The sequence below is a fragment of the Capra hircus genome, chromosome 1 (genome assembly GCF_001704415.2).
Source record: "Capra hircus breed San Clemente chromosome 1, ASM170441v1, whole genome shotgun sequence".
In the NCBI taxonomy this organism is placed as follows: Eukaryota; Metazoa; Chordata; class Mammalia; order Artiodactyla; family Bovidae; genus Capra; species Capra hircus.
Window position 1 is genome coordinate 57,000,909 of NC_030808.1, and position 16,807 is coordinate 57,017,715.

Below are 16,807 nucleotides of genomic sequence, written 5' to 3' on the forward strand. Positions count from 1 at the left end.
ATGCAGTGAATGATGAAACCTCTACTATCTCCAGGCTCTTATAGGATGAAGTATCCCTTTTTATGTCACTATAGGTTTAGGAAGCCTCTCCTTTTAAAAATTCTCATGAAAACTGCTACTGCATTATTACAGAATATGTATTCCATGGCTAGGGTATACCTAGTATACTTGATGCCCAGAGTGCATCATTTTAAACAACCTTTTCTTTATGTATTCAGAAATAATCATGAAATGAAACAAATAATATAATGGCCAGAAAAGAAACTGGCTTTTTTGTGTGTGTGTCATTAAACTTCATATATAAAGCAATGCAGGGACTTCCCTGGCAGTCCAGTGGTTAAGACTCTGTATTTCCAATGCAGGGGGCACGAGTTTGATTCCAGTAGGGGAACTAAGATCCCACATACCACATGGCTAAAAAATTTATTAAAAAAAAAATGAAAGTTTTAAAATATCTGAAAAAGAGAATGCAAAAAAAGGAAAAGTGCATAGGTATTTATTTAATACTTTTATATGTATCTAAATAGTGTGAGGCCTGGCATGCTGCAATTCATGGGGTCACAAAGAGTCAGACACAACTAAGCGACTGAACTGAACTGAACTGAAACAGTGTGAACTTGAATCCTTTAGTTGCAGCCTGATATTGTGGTTTATATAAGTAATTTTCCAGTAATTAAAACTAAAGTTCATAAAAAATATAATATAAACAATTACTATACTGTACCACTACTACTATCATAAAGTTTTGTTTTCTTGATTCATTCTTTAATTTTAAAACAACACTTTAAAGATTATAAAATATAAATCTACAACTATATAGCTATTAGCCAATAAAGCGTTTCAATTATAAAGATATCAATCAATAAAACATTTCAGATATAAACTTTAGTGCATGCATGAACAAATATTGCACCTCACAGTCTGTGTTTTGTTTCACTGTTTTGAATTTTAAACAAATATTCAAAATATTTACATGGAACAAACGAAATGAAACTTTACATTGTGTTTCCTTGTCTCTCTAATCACTGTGATATTATTGCTTATTTAAAATCTACTGTTTAAATGCAGAAATATGTAGTACCACAGGGGTTTGAGACACAAACTATGCCTAAAGTAAGCTCAAGGAGTTCTGAACATTATAAATTTACTCCTGAAGTGAATGCCTGTATGCATGCTAAGTCGATTCAGGCACGTCCGACTCTTTGCGGCTCCATGGACTGTAGCCCACCAGGCTCCTCTGTTCATGGGCTACTCCAGGCAAGAATACTGGGGTTCTTACAGGGTTGCTATGCCCTGCTCTAGGGGATCTTTCCAACCCAGAGATTGAACCCCATAGCTCCTGCACCTTCTGCATTGCAGATGGGGTCTTTTCTACTGAGCCACCAGGAAAGCCCATATATAGCTGAATTTGTGAGCAGGGCCACCTCTCTAACAGGGATGTTCTCTAAGTTAACTTTCATGTAGATGCAATATTTATCAAAGGGAAAGTACTGAAAAATGTACTCATTTGAAACTTACATATAAATTATTAAAACTCAGGAGTAACCATAGTGTTTATTTAGAACTTAGACCAAAATATTTGGGTGGGGAGGAAACATTTTATTACTGATATTGTTCAGAATTGCTGGTATGTGGTCATTAAAAGTAGACTGACTTTGGTTGTTTGTTTTAAAACTCTGTACAGATAATGTACACCCTTACTGCCCACATCCCAGGAGGAGTGTGGACATCACACTGTTCATGTTTATTTAGTAATGGAACAGTTTCCAGTGCTAAGAGCCTCACTTGGCTCTTCAGTTTTCCAATATGATTTTTTTTTCTTTAAATCTTGACAAGATATAATCTCTCAGAGTTTTCAGATCTCTTAGAGGGAGAAAGCCTTTCTGTCTGTCTGGACTATCACAGAAAACTTCAAGGAGGAGGTTGAATCTTCTCAGCCTCCAATTTTCACCCCAGGGCAGTTCTGATGCCCTTTCTATTATCGCAGTATAATATCACTGTCTACCTAATCACATGGCTAGAGCCTGGGTGCCATCCTTGTCTCCTGCCCCATTCCTTCAGCCACCAAATTAAGTTAATTCAGCATCCAAAATATCTTTTGAATTTGTTTTCATGCCACTGCCTTAATTTGGGTCTCATTCTACTTCATGAGGATTATTGTCACAGCTTAACAACTAGCCTTCTGCATTCCAAACTTGACCTTTTTCCCCTTCCCCAACCAAATTCATTCTCCATAGTACTGTCACAGTTTATATTCTTAAAATTAAAAGTCAATTGCATGATTTTTTTTTGCCTGAAACCCTATAGAGTCTTCAGTGCCTACTGAAAAATGTCCATCCTTCATCAAATGGCATTTATTCCCTGCTTATTTATGCAACCTTATCCCCCCTTCTTCCACAATACACTCTAGCAACCCACATCCACTTGATGCCACACAAAATGCCCCATGCTATTTTGCGTGACATGCATTACTATATTATAGTTAAATATGTGTTTATGCTTCAGTCTTCTGATCTTCCCATCTTTCCAGGGATGGCAAAAGGAGATCTTCTGCTTCCCAGGGATAGCAAAAGGAGATGGCCTTAGAAAAAGTATGAAAGTGAGAAGCATGATGTACCCTGAGACTGAACAGAGAGAGCTTCATGAAGAGAAAAATCCCCTGCTCACAATTCCTATGCTGTCTGTGCCCTAAGGACACAGAACAGACACAGCTGACTCCTTAGAGTATGTGTGCTTAGTCCCTCAGTCATGTCCAACTCTGCAGCCTCATGGACCGTAGCCCACCAGGGAATTCTTCAGGCAAGAATACTGGAGTGGGTTGCCATTCCCTTCTCCAGGCTATCTTCCCAACCCAGGTCTTCTGCATTGCAGACAGATTCTCTACCATCTGAGCTACCAGGGAAGCCCTGAGTCCTTTGTGATGTGGACTCAAAATGTCAAGGTGAAGGATATATGCATCTCAACATACCCTTTAGTGGTTATAACCTAAGCACGAAAGAAAAACTAGATCTTATAAGTATGTAGTGTAGAAAGGCCTGATTTATGTCCATTTGGGGTGATACTCAAAATATTTAAGAAATGACACTCCGTGGTCATCCAGATACCCAGATCAACCAATCAGAAAGGCATGCCAACCACAAAAAACTGGATGGCCCAATATCTTCCAGCTGAGCAAGCCTAGCCACAGGTGTAAATACCATAAGGAGCTGAAGAGAGTAAGTAATTTGTAAAACTTAATAACAACTAAGAAAAAAAGAGGTTTATAGTTATGAATCTTAAATGAAATAGTTATTTCTTATTTTTAAAGATGATATACCTTGATTATAACTATTGCCATGAGGAAAACCCCAACAGATTTTAACCTCTCTATTGAAAAATTCTTACATTTATTGAAAGTTCAAAATAGTTACATTCACTGAAATAAATGAATGACAGTAATGAAGCCTGAGTGCCTTAGTTTGACCTAAGATTGTTTGAGTTGACCATAAATATGTACATAAATAATTTTTTAAAAGCTAAAATGACTGTGACAAGTATGTGTACGTGCTAAGTCACTTCAGTTGTGTCCGACTCTTTGCGACTCTATGGACTGTAGCAGGCCAGGCTCCTCTGTCCATGGGATTCTCCAGCCAAGATTACTGAAGTGGGTTCCCATGCCCTTCTCCAGGGAATCTTCTCAACCCAGGGATCAAACTCAAGTCTCTTATGTCTCCTGCATTGGCAAGCAGGTTCTTTACCACTAGCATCACCTGGGAAGCCCATGACATAATATGCCAATAATTTTCTCTTACATGAACCAGGATTTTAGCTTCTATCAGAAGGTACTATGGTAGAAAAACAACTAACAAAAACTTCAGATATGTGATGGGGAGGCCTCAGAAGATTAGTCTTCTGACTCAGGAAGAAACAGGCCTTCAGAGGATGCTGGTAGTGTGATCTTTCCTGCTTTAGAGTGCAGAGGGGTAGAGCAGAGAGATGGGTACTAATTAGGAAGGGAAACATGTGCCTCTCCTTTGCAAACTGGTGTGGTTTAGGGCGTCCCATGACACAGTGACTTAAGCATGTTGTTGTTGTTTAGTGGTTAAGTTCAACTCTTTTGCAACCCCATGGACTGCAGCCCACCGGGCTCCTCTGTCCATGAGATTTCCCAGGCAAGGATACTGGAGTGGATTGCCATTTCCTCCTCCAGGACTTAGGGCATAGGCAAGGCCAGTCCACACATAGCAACAGCTGCCGTGTAATCACTCATCAAAGATCCTGGAAGGACATCCACCCAGACAGCCTCAAGGAATCTCATGTACAGCATCAGGAAGCCCACATGACCTACTTCCCATCACAAGCTGGCTCACAAAATCAGAAATGTGGTGACTTGAGATGAGGGTAGGGGAATTCCATTGCATGCAGAAACCACTAATTTAATGTTGTATTATGTAGTGTTGATTAAACTTATTATTTTAACTCTGTGGTAAACACACCCATACCACAAGTCAGATATTTCCAGAAGTGCTGGGAATATCTGGGGAAATTTGAATAAGGGTGTACACATCCATTGTTAAAATCAGAAACTCTGTTTTAAAGGATGATCTTTGTTAATGGAAAACCCTGCGGCTTGATTTCAGGGATGCAATGAAGGTTTGCTGATCTCAGTCCTTATGGTGAGATGAAGGATTCACACATTTTTACCTGACAAACAAGATGTAATATAATAGAGGTCACAAACATAGAAATAGTATGAAAAAATAGTTCAAGGTTTTTTCCCTTTTCTGTGCATATTGTCTGATACTGGTTGCCTTAGGGAGAGGCAATCCATCCTTGTCTAAACACAAATACACCACACATAGCCACACACAGACTTATAAGATATAAAATTCCTTTAGCAAAAATGGAGCTGGAAAGAATGAACTTCGCCCCAAGAATACATATGGTATGAATTCATATTTATTCCCTTTACTTAAAAAACAAAGACCATGAAATGAATAGAGAGAATTTTCACACTCATTTTCTATTACTATATTCTTCTTAAAATGGTATGTGAAAACTTTAAGTTTGCTTCATGTGGTATTTATAGAGCACATTTTGAAACAATTTCTTCTAGGGCTACAATTTCTCATAATGTGATGTGATTACTTTGGAGAATAGTTTGAAGTCTATCTCTTTGATTCAGTAGTATTGAGTAATCTAAGATTTTAAGCCATATAGCTCTTGGTTTTATCTAGTTTCCCATAACTCTGAAATTTTTTTTGACTTGATACAGTCATTCTAGTATTTGCCACAGCTTTTGTCAAACAGCAAAGTATACAAAGTGCCTGCACCATTTCCTTTCCCTGAGATATTAAAGACTAGGACAAGCGGAGAACTTCAGTGATCACCAGGTCAGATAGCTTGTCACATTTGGAAAATCAGCCTTCAGAATCACTGCCTCCTCTTCACTGCCACTTGCCCACAATTGCATCATATTTCACATTATCAAAGTACTATGAACCCATCCTACGTGCTCCCAACAGAAGGAAAACAGGGATATGCTAATATTTTTGAGTTCTTATTACGTACCCTACATAGTTTCTTTTGATCCTCAAAGCAATTTTATAAGGTAGTTATTATTATTATTATCTTTATCTTAAGTGGGAGAAACCAAGTATAGAGAAGTTAAGCCACTTACTTAAGATCCCCAGCTGGCGGGAGTCAGAGCCAGGACTGGGACTTGAACCCAGGCCTGGCTAACTCCAAGGCACAAACTCTTATCTAGAAGCGTAGTTGTGAAAGCACATGGGAACACACAGGAAAGTTGTTGGCACTGTGGCTGGTTCACAATACATAATAATAAATACCAGGCATTACTATATTTTGGATAGGATGAATTTACAGAAGTGACACGGCAGTTGAGTAATTGTCCAAGGGCACAAGGCCTGTGGGCAGCAGAGTCCAGGTGGAAATCCACAGTGCCTGCCCCAAGTGCCTCTGCTCTGAACACTCACTTCCAGCTGCTTTTGGGGATCAGCAGTGATCTGTATATTCACCAGCCAAACAAAAATTATAGAGATAGAAAAAGGGTTCTATTCTGTAGAAAAACGTCCTTTTATGTGTATGTTAGTCACTCAGTCATGTCCGACACTTTGTGACCCCACAGACTGTAGCTTGCCAGGCTACCCCTGTCCATGGAATTCTCCAGGCAAGAATACTGGAGTGGGTAGCCATTTCCTCCTCCAGGGGAATCTTCCCAAACCAGGGATCAAACTCAGGTCTCCTGTATTGCAGGCAGATTCTTTATTGTCTATATGAGATATGAAATTCTTCAGAATTATACTAAAGAGGAAGGCCAGTCTTGGTCAAAACTAGGAAGTAAAAAAATCTTTGTTCTGGGTGCTTTCTCATGCTTTCTCTGAGTACTTCTTCATTACTTTCCCACCAAGTGACAAATGACCCCCCTGTGACTCTTCCCTACCGGTCGTGTCTTTGTCTCCCCAGGCCAGAGGATTCACTCCAGTCTTGCAGAGTTCTGCCTGTCCTATATGATGAGGATGAGTAACTGGTGGAGAGCGTGTTAGCCAGTGTGTAATCACCTCTCTGGAATAGCAAAAGTGTCTAGCCAGTTCAATAGACCCTACAGAAAAATGATTCTAATTGACAATTTAGAGGATAGTTCTGGGCAGGGAAGACTCTAGCAAAGCTGGGCCAGTCCTTCAGAGATGCTAGGCCTTCCACCTTGCTCACAGTGACCTTAGGGAAAAAAAGCAGGACAGGAAAAGCCTAGAGCATCCCTTAGAAGCCATGAACAGTAGCATTCAAGAGAACCTTTGGCATTTTATAAGAAACCAGCGTTTCTAAATACTGCCTTTGGTGTTTGAGTGGCTATGCATGATGTTTAGAGTAACCGTCCTTCCATTTTGTGCTGTTGGAAGGACACAAGGAAAGTCCATCTCTACTTCTTTTACAGATACTTCCTCACCTTCCTAAGATATTATACTACAGAGATTATACTGAGATTCATTGGTATCTTCAAAGCCCTAGAAGATACTTAGCATTATCATTGTGGGCAGAAACTGCCAATGGCCCTCCAATATTAATTCTCCTAATATCACAGAAGAAAAAGAAATGGGATAATCACCACCCAGCTAGAATCTAAATGTCCCAGCCCTCCTCATAGTCACTTCTGGACAATGGGTTGTTTGTGATATATTTAAGTTCCATGTTATGCTTATAAGATAAATGTGGTTATCAGGAATGAGAAAAGAAGTTAGAGAGCTCCACCAGACAAACCTAATGTTTCCCCATGACTGTCTAGATGGCCCCTCTATCACTTTTCTTATCTGTGTTCAGTGTGAACTTCATATTGTACATATTTAGATTCTAAGCATATTAACACGATTCCCCTGCATGTGTACACAGGCAAACAAGTAATTTCTTCTGTTGAGAACCATGGAAATCAGAGTCCATAACGAAGGAGATAATGATATCGAGTTGTTTATAGTGACTTCTCCGATGGTCCAGAAGCTAAGACTCCATCCTCCCAAAGCAGGGGGCCTAAGTTCAATTCCTAGTCAGGGAACTAGATCGCACATGTGTGTGCTCAGTTGCTCAGTGCTATCTGACTGAGACCCCCATGGACTGTAGCCCACCGGCTCCTCTCTCCTACCCATGGGATTTCCCTTTTCCAGGGGATCTTCCTGACCCAAGGATCAAACCTGCATCTCCTGCATTGGCAGGCAGATTATTTACCATAGCACCACCTGAGAAGCTCCAGATCACACAAGCCACAACTAAAAAGAAAAAGACCCCACAAGCTGCAACTAAGAGCCAGCTCAGCCAAATAAATAAATAATATTTTTTAGTAAAAAAAGAGTTGTTTATAGACAACTTTTTGTAAACCTCAAATGAGAGATGATCTCCCAATACTGCTTTAAGGAGACTATCAAGCTAATAAAGTTTTGTACGAAATGGGGGGAAAAAGAAAACTAAACCATTATCAGTAAACTTACACAGCACTTACTGTGTAATTTTAGCTACTAAACTTCAGGTACTATTTTAAGAGTTTTACAGAATTAATTCACTTACTACTAACAACATCCCTATAAGTTCAATATCATAGTTGTCCCCGTCATTTAGATGAAGAAAGAGAACCAGAGAGGTTATAACCAGAGAAGCAGTAAATGGCAGAGATGGGAGAGTAATCTAGTAATCTGGAATGATCTTACCTGCTCTACCATTGCCTTTCCAAGAAAAAAAGCAAAAGATTGGTTTTATCTTTGAACCTGGTTACAAATGCCTGTGAATATTTTTCTTTCAACAACTCTAAAATGTAAGTAAAGGTGAAACTCACAAATGATGGAAATTAAGTCGGAAAGTCCCAGAGAAGTAAGATAAACTGACTTCAATATTACAATAGCGGAAATTTTGATAGTGGGACAGAGGAAGTAATAATTAAAAGTTCAGTAATAATTAATTAAAGTCTATTCAAGGCTGTGATCAACACAGGAATTAGTCTTTTCAAACCTTAATCCAGGAAATCCTGTAACTGCAGAATGTATTCCCAGATATTTACATATAAATTACTCATATCTTATAGCAGGCGCTTTTGTGATAACAATATACAGGCATTTGGCAGAAGGTTGAGCTCCATTTCTGGCATAAAACATGTGTATTTCAAGAGGAACAAATAAGCATATCCAGATAAATAATCCTGATAAAGACACTGTGTTACAAAACCAGAATATGAAGGAATGAGAGATTTTGCTCCAGCGTTTCTGCTCTGACCCAAGGATATGGCCTACTCATACTGGAGAAACACAATGTGGGAGGAAGGTGGAGTACGGATTCAAGATTTCCTCCTGCCTTTATTCAGAACATGTATAGTCTACACAATAGCCAGACATTAACTGCAGTGCTCCTGGATGCTTGATGCTGGAATCCTTGGCTGATGTTCAGATTGAATAAGTTGAGCATCAAGTGGTCCAGGGCCTCTCAGCTGGAGTCACTCACTGAGGATGGGGCAGCCTACTGACAAGAGCATTCCACTCGGAGCCTTGTTCTTACCAGCATAATCAACCCATCCATCCATGTATATGTGCTAACACTTCTATTACTTCCATACAGACAGAAATCATACGCCAGATACAAAGGGACAAAGCTCCCCCTAAATTTTTTTGAGAAACATAAAATGCAAGCAAGAATTATTTCATTATGAAGGAGGACCTTCAACAGGAAGTTTGTAGAGAACATTACCTTTTTCACAACCTTATTATTGATGCAGCCACATTCCTAAGAAGATATACACATACCTCACATTGCTTTGAAGTGGAAAGGAAACATTATTTTAAAACTATTCTTAAAGACTTTGAAACTTTGTGCCCTGTGTAAAGAATTCAGTAACTATATCACAGGAAATCCCTAAGATATAAAGGTTAAAATAAATGAGGTTTAAAGGAATAGAGTCATCAGCTGTCAGGAGTACAAATCTCACCAACCTATGTTGTTGTTCAGTCACTGAGTAGTGTCCTACTCTTTGTGACCCCATGGACTGCAGCACGCCAGGCTTCCCTATCCTTCACTGTCTCCCTGAGTTTGCTCAAATTCATGTCCATTGAGTCTAGTGCCACCTGGGAAACCCCTCAACAACATATACCCCTAATTTAATTCAAGTAATGCTGCAATCCAAAAACATATATAAGCTATCTGGCTAATTCTTTGTTCAAGGCTTTCTGTTTTATCGTTCAAATAATTCTAGTCACTCTGCTGCTGCTAAGTCGCTTCAGTCGTGTCTGACTCTGTGCGACCCCACAGACTCTGCCGTCCCTGGGATTCTCCAGGCAAGAACATTGGAGTGGGTTGCCATTTCCTTCCACTTTGGGCTAAACATATTGTAAAATATACTTCATTTATTAATTCTATTTTTAGCTTCAAAACCTCAACTATTTTAAATGATAATGTTAAAATTTGTTTCCCATTTATTTGAATATTCTGTGGATTGTTTGGTATAAAGAATATTAGCAAAAATAACATTAATGTTTGTAGTTTAGTCACTAAGTTGTGTCCAACTCTTATCAAACTTTTATTATGTGAGTTTACTATGCTGTGCACTTTACCTATTGTATCTGTAGTCTTCACAATAGCCCCATAATTTAGGTAAATTATTATTATCTCTATTTTACAAGTGAGGAAACTAAGGATAAGAGAGGATAAGAAACTAAACCAAGGTCAGGCAGAAAGTGGCAGAGCCAGTCAATGAACCCAGTTCTGACACACACTGAAAGGAGGAGAAGAGTTGAACTGTACTCCTGTGTGACACAGCACTGCACACTCTTCAAACTGGTATGATTTCTCTTTAATAATATTTAACCTCAGTTGTAACTAAAGTGAAAAATACAGCTGGCCATCTACACATTTCATCAGCACAATACCAGCTTTGTTGTTGTTGTGCTTGGTTGTGTCTGACTTTTGCGACCACGTGGACTGTAGCCCACCAGGCTCCTCTGTTCATGGGATTCTCCAGGCAAGAATACTGGAGTGGGTTGCCATTTCTTCCTCTAGAGAATCTTCTTGACCCAGGGATTGAACCTGAGTCTCCTGCATTGCAGGTGGATTCTTTCCCACTGCACACCTGGGAAGCCCCTTAATATGAAATACTTACAAACAAAAACGCTTAAGAAAAGGGTACTTTTTAATTTTGCAGCTGTTTGTGTGCCATCCTGGTATCATGAAGACAAATTTCAAAACACAATTTCAGAACTGAAGATGACATGTTAAAGGATTTCAGTGACCGTGTTTTCTGATTTGAAACTTATAAGAGTATGTGCTTGCGGGGATAAGGCAGGCTATTTACAACCAGGGAATTAGAAACTTCTGTTGTCTTTCATGGCCCCTCCCTCTTTAAAATATATGGGCATCTCTGACAAAGTAAAGGAGCAAGTGAACTCATCACTTTTTCACTTGTATAAAATTTTTGCAAAAGTGGCCAAACATGAATGCAGAATTTAAGCTGTTTTCTATATCACATGACACCTTTAACCTACAATATAATAAAAGCAGCGACAGAATGCACTGATCCCATATTTTTCAGCATTGTCTCATTCAGTATTCTCAAGGCACATGCCCCATGAAGCAAATAAGGAGATTTTATTTAGCCACATGCCTGCAACACAGGAGACCCAGGTTCGATTCCCAGGTCTGGGAGATCCTCTGGAAAAGGAAACGGCAACCCACTCCAGTATTCTTGCCTGGAGAACCCCATGGACAGAGGAGCCTGGCAAGCTACTGTACATGAGGTTGCAAGAGTCAGACATGGCTTAGCGACTAAACCACCATTCCAGAGTAACCATGGAGTCATGTATAATCCCAGTTATCCAACACCTAACCTAACCAACACTCCTCTAGTCTCAGTTTGAAAAGAAGAAGCTATTTATTCACCAACAGCATGACATCCAGAACAATTTTGCTAGTATAGTGATAAATGTATACTGAACTATTTATAGCATTGCCCAATTCTCTGTTCTTACCATCAGAATATGTTTTTAAGAAAACCAGCCAAACTCTGACTTAAACACTGTTTTCTAATTTGGTCTATGTTCTTTCTACCATGTCTTCAGTGAGCAAATCCAGCTACTTGGTTTCATCTACCATTATCCACTAGGCACAAACACATCCTACTAAGATCAGCAAGGGAGAACATTGCTTCTAACATCCCCCCAGAAATATATAAGAAGTCGGTGTCTTACCATTGATACTCCAAATGCTTACATGAGGAATTAGGAAGAAGCCCCAGAACAATTTCCCCGTTCCAAGCACAGTGAGTGATGTCTTCATTTCCTGTTTATATCAGGGATGTTCAGGTAGAAAGCTTCCCTTCCTCCCCTGAATCTTTCAGAGTTGGATCAGGTTATCTACCTCAATGACATCTATAAAATAAACAGAGAGAGGAGGTGGGAGAGGACAGTAAGAAGAGCCCAAATATTTTGTGAAACAAAACAAAGACTAGGTGGGACTCTGTTCTGTGGTTTTTGCTTCTTGTCAAATTGGCCGTTCAGTTTCAAATGCTTTGATCCGTAAAGCAGCTCAGTCCTTAAATACTCCTTTTGTGTCAGCCTTTTTGCCCACGTTGGGGTTTTTCTCATTCCAAGTTCAGTGAAATGAACAATTAAATTCTAAAGAAATTTATATTGGTGAAATATTTAGGTTGAGATTTTAATCAAACCAAGGTCAGAAAATTCATGGTAAAAACTACCTATAATAAGCATATATTTCCCCACCTTTTCACAGTTTGTGATTACAAAACTTCTTTTATGTTAGAGATTTTAGATTTATCTTCCAAATATCATGTCATAAAAAGATGAGAATGCTTCCTGTCATTAGGCCAGTGGAGATTCATCTGAGGTTATGGAGAAAATGAGTTATAAGAAACCCTGCCTCAACAAAGGAAGGAAAGGCAACTGTCTTCAGTCTGTAGATAAATATCAATGGGATAAGATCATCATTAGTACTGGCTACATGTTTTCTCTAAATATTCAAGTTTTAAGCTAAATAACATCTTGAATATCAACTGCAGGAAACTTCCATTTTCAGCATTCTTCAACATTCTTATGGTTACCATCTGAATTACATAGAATAGAAACAATAAAGGAAGAAATGAAAAGTTCAAGATGAGATAGCTCAGGATCAATGTGGAACCATTTTCGTCACCTCCGCTTCCAATAATAGAAGATAGTTAAATTCACTCATTTGAGATTCCAAGTGAGAAATCTAGATTTGTGACATACGTGGTCATTGACAAAAGTTGATTTTGTAAGTCTTTGTCTGAGAGACTGGTGATTTTCTTCCAAGGCCAAATTTCATGACTTTAAGTACTCAAGGTTAAAGGTTAAATTAAGAGCTTCCCTGGTGGCTCAGACAGTAAAGACTCTGCCTGCCATGCAAGAGACGCAGGTTCAGTTCCTGGGTTGGGAAGATCCCCTGGAGAATGGAATGGCAACACATTCCAGGATTCTCTCCTGGGGAATCCCATGGACAGAGGAACCTGGTGGACAACAGGGGTCACAAAGAGTCTGACATGACTTAGTGGCTAAACCACCAGCACTGAGGTTAAAGGACAGTTATCATGTATTCACTGATTCAAACAGACACTGAATGGTTGGAGGCACAAAGATGAAAAATAACTTTTCCTGATTTTAAAGAGCTCCGTCAACCAGCACTGTACTTTCCTCATATCAGCCTTTACTGTTGAGACTTAAATATTCAGGCATTTCAACCACCACACTGTAACCCAGAGCAACTACATGTAGCTTCTTAATACTTCCATTACTGGAGTAAACATCCTGCAAAATATTTATGTAATATTTACACAGCTTTCTTTCCCATGCTCAAGGTGGAATACAAATGACCTATAGCAGCTGAGATAAGCTCACTGTGCCTTTAAAATTGTCCTAGGAGTCAAAAGATATAAGCCACACTGCCAAGGATCTCAGGATATTATCCCAAATCAGAAAGAAGTTCTAAAAATGTTGTTTATCTCAGCTAAAACCTTCATGATTCCCTATTCTGAAGATTTTTTTTCATATAAAAATGTCTATGCTAATTAGATAAAATTTGGAAAAAAATTTTATAACACCTAATTATTTTTTTAAAGATATCTATTTGGGGCCAGCCATATTGACTCCAAATGAAATGCTGATGGCCAATACCTGACTCAGAGCTCCCAGCTGACACAGCTAAGATTATGTCAGGCTCACAGTCTGACGTCTTTCTCTGCCTGATCTCCCTTCCACCACCTTTCGTTCACAGATGTTGATCTGTAGTCTATTTTGATGTCTACTTCCAGAGAACTAAATCTGTTCTACATCTCTGTTTTCTGTTCTTAGAACACAGATGGTAATATCTGTTATGTTGGCTAACTGTGGTAATGTATGCAAAGTGATCAGTAACTTGTATCAATAATTATTTCTGAACCAAAGATGAGTGTTCATTTGGATAACATGAATATCAGGAAGCCCTGTATTAATAAAATGGTGGAACAAATTGAAACAGCTAATTTGCTAACAGCAGTCATCGTTGCACTGAGAATGGGACTGAAAAGTCATAGCAAAGCTTTGATTTGAGCAGAAGAAATGTAACAGCTTAAAGAAGATCTGAATTCCAGAAAATTTACAAGGATGGATCAGCTTCATAAAGAGGCCACAGGAATGAAGGGCAAAAAGATCTACAGGCTTGAGAACAGGAGATGTAAAAAGGGTCTAGCCATTGGGCCTCTTCCTCAGGGAAAGAGCTGTATCCTCCAAAGGCCTGGAAGAGGTCAAAGTATCAGTTCAGTTCAGTTCATTTCAGTCGCTCAGTCGTGTCTGACTCTTTGCAACGCCATGAATCACAGCACACCAGGCCTCCCTGTCCATCACCAACTCCCGGAGTTCACTCAGACTCATGTCCATCGAGTCAGTGATGCCATCCAGCCATCTCATCCTCTGTCGTCCCCTTCTCCTCCTGCCTCCAATCCCTCCCAGCATCAGAGTCTTTTCCAGTGAGTCAACTCTTTGGCATGAGGTGGCCAAAGTACTGGAGTTTCAGCTTTAGCATCATTCCTTCCAAAGAAATCCCAGGATTGATCTCCTTCAGAATGGACTGGTTGGATCTCTTTGCAGTCCAAGGGGCTCTCAAGAGTCTTCTCCAACACCACAGTTCAGAAGCATCAATTCTTCAGCACTCAGCCTTCTTCACAGTCCAACTCTCACATCCATACATGACCACTGGAAAAACCATAGCCTTGACTAGATGGACCTTAGTTGGCAAAGTAATGTCTCTGCTTTTGAATATGCGATCTAGGTTGGTCATAACTTTTCTTCCAAGGAATAAGCGTCTTTTAATTTCATGGCTGCAGTCACCATCTGCAGTGGTTTTGGAGCCCCCCAAAATAAAGTCTGACACAGTTTCCACTGTTTCCCCATCTATTTTCCATGAAGTGATGGGACCGGATGCCATGATCTTCGTTTTCTGAATGTTGAGATTTAAGCCAACTTTTTCACTCTCCTCTTTTACTTTCATCAAGAGGCTTTTTAGTTCCTCTTCACTTTCTGCCATAAGGGTGGTGTCATCTGCATATCTGAGGTTATTGATATTTCTACGGGCAATCTTGATTCCAGCTTGTGTTTCTTCCAGTCCAGCGTTTCTCATGATGTACTCTGCATAGAAGTTAAATAAGCAGGGTGACAATATACAGCCTTGACGTACTCCTTTTCCTCTTTGGAACCAGTCTGATGTTCCATGTCCAGTTCTAACTGTTGCTTCCTGGCCTGCATACAGATTTCTCAAGAGGCAGGTCAGGTGGTCTGGTACTCCCATCTCTCTCAGAATTTTCCACAGTTTATTGTGATCCACACAGTCAAAGGCTTTGGCATAGTCAATAAAGCAGAAACAGATGTTTTTCTGGAACTGTCTTGCTTTTTCCATGATCCAGTGGATGTTGGCAATTTAATCTCTGGTTCCTCTGCCTTTTCTAAAACCAGCTTGAACATCAGGAAGTTCATAGTTCACGTATTGCTGGAGCCTGGCTTGGAGAATTTTGAGCATTACTTTACTAGCATGTGAGATGAGTGCAATTGTGTGGTAGTTTGAGCGTTCTTTGGCATTGCCTTTCTTTGGGATTGGAATGAAAACTGACCTTTTCCAGTCCTGTGGCCACTTCTGAGTTTTCCAAATTTGTTGGCATATTGAGTGCAGCACTTTCACAGCATCATCTTTCAAGATTTGAAATAGCTCAACTGGAATTCCATCACCTCCACTAGCTTTGTTCGTAGTGATGCTTTCTAAGCTTTCTCTTGACTTCACATTCCAGGATGTCTGGCTCTAGATGAGTGATCACACCATCGTGATTATCCAGGGCGTGAAGATCTTTTTTGTACAGTTGTTCTGTGTATTCTTGCCACGTCTTCTTAATATCTTCTGCTTCTGTTAGGTCCATACCATTTCTGTCCTTTATTGAGCCCATCTTTGCATGAAAATTTCCCTTGGTATCTCTAATTTTCTTGAGCAGTTGTGTATTCACAGCATGACTGGAGGGCTGGATGGGTAAATAAGGCAGGGGTCACTTACTGACAGTGGAATACAGAAAAGGATCACAGTTATTGCCACCACTCCTGAGATGGGCAAAGATGTTGACTTGATATCGAGCTCCTCCTCTTGGCTCTTTAAAGTATCCGTTTGGTGAGAGAATCAGTCTCATACTGTGAGGTGGATAGGGTTAATAAAAAAATTAAAAACCAGTATAAAATACCCTTGAATGCAAAAGTTTGAAGATGCTTTGGGGGAAAAAAATTCCTTGCGATCAAAAAGTATATATACATGCGATATGCCCAAACACCCTGTTCCCTTTGCTTCTGTATTGGTAGACTTAAAATGTATTCTGGTTCTGCTATTTACTAGATATGTGTCCTTTGACAACTTACTTAATTCTGAATCTGTTATCTCTTTGAGTCCGATTATTTCCTCTGTAAAGCAGGAATCATTAGACTTACCTGGAACCTTGTCATGAAGTATTCAAGAAGAGACAAAAATAGTAACATATATTTTAAGTTTAACAAACATGAAACCACTTATGATAGCCACAGGAGCACAAAACTAGGATCCTGGTAATTGTGTTTTCCTGTCTTTCCTCCCACTCAGATGAGTTGTATAGACTGCTTATGTCTTGTTTGGTTGTATCCTTGAAGCATGGGCGCAGAGAGAGGAGACTTCTCCTTAGGCACCTGTGCGTACTATATTTGTATGTGCTTCTATTTTTATGCCATTCTGTATGTTTATCTCGTTGTTTTTGTCATGAGCCAGTTTATACATG

The 16,807-nt window shown here is 39.5% G+C and overlaps 1 protein-coding gene across 2 annotated transcripts in view; it reads right to left on the reverse strand.

The window, feature by feature from the left end:
- Nucleotides 1-11,864, reverse strand: part of BTLA (B and T lymphocyte associated) — a 34,462-nt gene extending 22,598 nt beyond the window's left edge. For both annotated transcript variants that reach the window (XM_005674920.3, XM_005674919.3), the window contains exon 1: nt 11,709-11,864. In XM_005674920.3, the coding sequence (XP_005674977.1) occupies nt 11,709-11,796 (88 nt within the window). In that variant the 5' untranslated portion in view covers nt 11,797-11,864. The remainder of the gene's footprint in view (nt 1-11,708) is intronic.